The sequence below is a fragment of the Pyxicephalus adspersus genome, chromosome 6, assembly GCF_032062135.1.
Source record: "Pyxicephalus adspersus chromosome 6, UCB_Pads_2.0, whole genome shotgun sequence".
Classification (NCBI taxonomy): Eukaryota; Metazoa; Chordata; class Amphibia; order Anura; family Pyxicephalidae; genus Pyxicephalus; species Pyxicephalus adspersus.
Window position 1 is genome coordinate 65,725,902 of NC_092863.1, and position 4,557 is coordinate 65,730,458.

The 4,557-nt window shown below is 36.7% G+C and overlaps 1 protein-coding gene across 4 annotated transcripts in view; it reads left to right on the forward strand.

Moving 5' to 3' along the window:
* The window catches only part of MCC (MCC regulator of WNT signaling pathway), a 159,341-nt gene that overhangs the window by 104,301 nt on the left and 50,483 nt on the right, over nt 1–4,557 (forward strand). For all 4 annotated transcript variants that reach the window (XM_072416083.1, XM_072416082.1, XM_072416084.1 and 1 more), the window contains one exon: nt 881–1,023. In XM_072416083.1, coding sequence (XP_072272184.1) covers nt 881–1,023 — 143 coding nt within the window. The remainder of the gene's footprint in view (nt 1–880; nt 1,024–4,557) is intronic.

Genomic DNA, 4,557 nt, shown 5'->3' on the forward strand with positions numbered 1-4,557 from the left:
CAATGATATATATATTAAACAGTAAACCTAAATGTTTCCGTGTCACCAGGCAATATTTCTGCTTTATATTTCTGACTGTCTAGGTTGGATTTCCCTGGCTGACTTAGTTTTGTTTTTTTAAAGTTTATGAAAAGGTGTTTTTGCTGTATGTTCATGCTGGCAGCCCTTGCACTTGCTACAGTCTGATGTCTGTGAGTAGCAGGCTTTTTTTTTTTGCGTTATCACAAATTGTGCCCTTCAATAGCGCTGTTCTGGACAACTGCTGTGCATTCCCATGGAGGGGCAGGGTGCCCTTCCCCTCTCCATTAAACAGAACAGCACTGTGCATTCAGAACTCCTTCCTTCAGCCATCACTGGAAATGTTCACAGTAGTAATTTCCAGGGACAATCATCTGATGTCCATCAGACTTCTCTGCAAGGCTAAGGCTAGGCAAAGCGCATGGCCATGGCTTATGTCCATGCGCTTTGCAGTAATATGCACTGTGCTGTTCCATGTCAGAATAAATAGTGCAGGTTTGGTACATTGCAGGCCCAGTATTTTGAATAGGCTGACCTAATGCAACTTTAACACACTGTAGTGGAGTGGGATAAACCAAGCCAAAACTCCCTCAAATCAAACACCCATTTTTTTCACATTGTGTTTTAAAGATGTGCAGCACAATACTTTCAATCTACTCATAATCTTATAATCCTACAATCTACCCATAATTCTATAATCCTTTTAGCATATGATCAAGAATCTTACGATTGCTAAACAAATGTGTTTTCTTTACACATTTGGTCATCTGTCTGTATCAGCAATATTGCCTGATAACTTGACCCTTTTAAAGCAGGAAATAACATTTGAGGTATAATACGTGTGTCTTTCTCTCTTCTGCAGGGAGGAAGATGAGTACTCAGAGCTGCGCTCAGAACACAGTCACAGTCAGCTTGAAACAAACGATGATTGCCGCAGCGTAGACCAGGACCAGACCTCAGTCTCTGTGCAGGAGAATCAGTCCACAATGGTTACTGTTGATATGGGTGAGTGAAGTCCATGTTTACTACAAGGTCACAAAAAGACTTCCTGCAGTTCATATGTTCAGTAAATAACATGTATTGTAGAGTAAAGGTATGCAATTGTAGCACACCACTAAGGTGCTAAAAATGTATTTTTTGAAGAATGTGCTGTTTTAATTTAAAAAACATTTTAAGAGGGGAGATGATTGTAAAAAGCATAGAAGTAGTGTTTCTTTTTACTATGTAGCAGTGTGACAAACTACACCTGACTTGGCTATTGTTCCTTCTTTCACTTTGCATGATCAATGTCTTTTCTGAGTTAACATGTTTGATCCTATGAACCAGTGTACTGCCCATACATTACGTGCTACTGCACAAAACACATTGCGGTAGAGATTTGATGGAGGTGTACAGAGCAATGACATGATCATCACATACCTGCAGGATTTAGAAACTTAGCTTGGGGGAAAGCATTTGATATCACAGATTTGTGTGGCAAATTATGGAGCCAACGTGGGGCTGTTTGAAAACACAGTAGTGTCAGTCTAAACACAATTACAGAATCTAACTTTGTTTAACCAGTTACTGTATTGGTGGTAATGGTGCAGATAACTTGATTGTTTTTAGATCTATATAATGTTTTTGGAGTAGTAAGGCCTTCTCCCCTCCTTCAGTATAAATATTTTGACATGAGTGGGAAATAAAATGAAATGAAGAATATCACTTAAAAGTTAAACAGCTAGTTTAATATAGTTCCATACAGCTAGGTATATAGTTGCAATACATATATGTATAGGATTTTTGGATTTATTTTGTGCTGTATTTGCTACAGCCATCCTTGCCAGAAAGCACTGCATGTCTTCTTCCTACTCTCCCATTCTGACCCTGTTGACTGTACTGCTTTTCAGCAGCCTGGTTTTGGAGTCACGCTGTAGTTGAATATTGAATTATCATTGGCACGTTGGTGAGGCCCTCTTTGCCTCTTCTTTTGTGATTGTTAGATAGACAGAGCTACAAAATAGACTAGGGCTGTATATTTTAGGTTCTACAGTACCAAAACTTGCAGAAGGCTAATCATTTAAGAAATTATGTATTTTCGTTGTATGTGAAATTACTTGATAATGATTTATAGATTTTTCTCTTGTAACATCAGATCAAATAATAATTATACATAATTCCTTGTGTTTTTCATATGTGTTTTTTTTAGCAAACAAGTACTATTATATTGGCTCAGTTATGCATTGAATAAAATATAATAAAATGTGGGGTTAACACTATGTGCAGAACATTTCAGTATTCCCAACACACTGGTCCTGCATTTGTTAATATGTTGCCCGTAACATAAAGAGCACGATGTGAAGCCCGTGGTGCCCTTTATTGTGTTCTGCGCATACTTCTGTGTGAGCAGATATCCCTGTCGCAGGACCTGTATTGGTTTTATTGTTGTTGTCCTCTTTAGGAATAGATAGCTTGCTTTAGAGTCCTATAAATGCACCAGAGTTTGGATATTTATGCAGCAGTTTGACCACAGTTATGCCATATTGATGTTTTATAAACTGGCCCCAAAGTGTTAAAAATCCTGATGTGACCTAGAATAAACAAATTATTATTTTTACACTTCCAAAACGTGAAGAGAATTATGCTGTTTAAGCAACCCATTTGTACTATGGCTCAACCATATGTTTCTGCTGAATTTTACAAAATTGTTTTGTCACATGCTGACATTAACAAATATGAATATTGCCGTTCTTTGGCACCAAATAGTAACTTTTATATCCAGATGCAGAGCTCCTTCTATTGTGTTGGGAGTGCTTATATTTTTAGATTAATATAAAGGAAACTTCAAGCACATGTTCATGCTTTTTATATTAGAATCACATATTGAAGTGTTTTGTCATTTTATACGAGGCCAGAGAGCCACAATCTGTGCTGTAGGCGTCATATTCCCAACAGAATAGGCTGTGCCAGTGTCTGATTCCTTAAATTGTGATACTTTTTATAGCAGTTATCCTTATTTATTTAATTATATATAAAATGCGTTATTTTTATATTAGGATCATTTTAGTGGTTTAGTTATTTCTAAAATAAATAAATAAATAAAACAAAACAAAAACAAACCATCCAAAAACAGCCAGGTGGTTAGGCTGGGGAACATTCATCTTTCCAGCCCTACTGTCCATTGCTCTCATCTTTCATTGGATTTCAGTCCTTTCATTAATGGAGGGACAGCATAACATATGGTCATTACAATAGGTTCCTGTTTTTACCTACCATTCAGCACAGTGTTTCTTAACTAGGGTTCCTTCAGAGGTTTCATTGGGCAATGAGCAATGTGCGCCTCTTAGATTAGTTTAAGAGTAGAAATTGTAAATATAGAAGGGGTTCCCTGAAGACCTGAAAGTTAATTCAAGGGTTCCCCCATGTTAAAAAGATTGAGAAACACTGCTTGAGCATCTACATCTGCTACAACTGCCTATTGGTAGACGTAAATACATGGAGTAGCGCCATTGCTTAATGAGACATTATTTTTATTTTGATATAGGCATGAGGACAAGTGCTTTGGAAATTCAATATATAATAATGGCAGAAGGCATACCAGAGTTAAAGTGGCATATGCAGTGCCAAGCTCCATCAGTATGCCTATTGCTAGACTTGAACACCCAGGAGAAGGCCAGAAATTTTCTTCCTAATCTATTTCAGCCTAATATGTAGAAAAGTAAGACAATAAGAAAAATATCTGACCTACTTTTTATAAATAAGATTAATTGTTCTCCAAGGAAAGCATATCAAAATGAAAAAAACCTTAGGAGATGTGGAAAAGATTCACACATCTTGATTCATTGCTTTTTTTCCCTACAGAAGTGCTTAGCCCAAGTGTTGCAGCTCTGGATCCAGAGATCAGGTCTCATCTAAAAACCCGCATCTATACTATGTGCACTGAATTATATTCCCTCTTTATTTGCTTAGGATTTATATCAGTTTGTTTAGTTACCTTCCACAATCCAAAAGCATACAGGAAAGGAATATTGGCATAGTCCCAAGCTGTCCATAATGTTTGTGGTTAGAACATGAAATGAGCACTTGACAAATGGGGGACAAATCTAAACACAAGTACATGTGCTTTGTAAAATACAGTAATTGACAAATACTGAAATAGCATTTGATATTGTCAACCACTACATTTCCTCTTTAGAAATGCACCTGTGACCAGTATATGAACACTGCACACACATTCTCAAGAAGTAGTAAAATTGCTTCAACGCAAGCCTTTGCAAATGTCTTTTTGCAAATAAGGTGATTTTTGCTGTACAGTTATTCATTCTCACAAAGACTCTGGATTCAACCCGCTGGTTGTTAACAATAGAAGGTCAGTGAGTTTTTTCTAGTTTAAAGCCAACCAAGAAAATCCTTCTATTTTTATAGTGCTGTCACTGATATAAGTGGTAGTTAGTCATTGGCATTACCAGGGATAAATCTGCTACAAAACGTAAAAAGGAGCTAAGATTTTAAAACTGTGTTTTAAACTTTGAAAAATAAAGAATGCCTGTCATCATAATT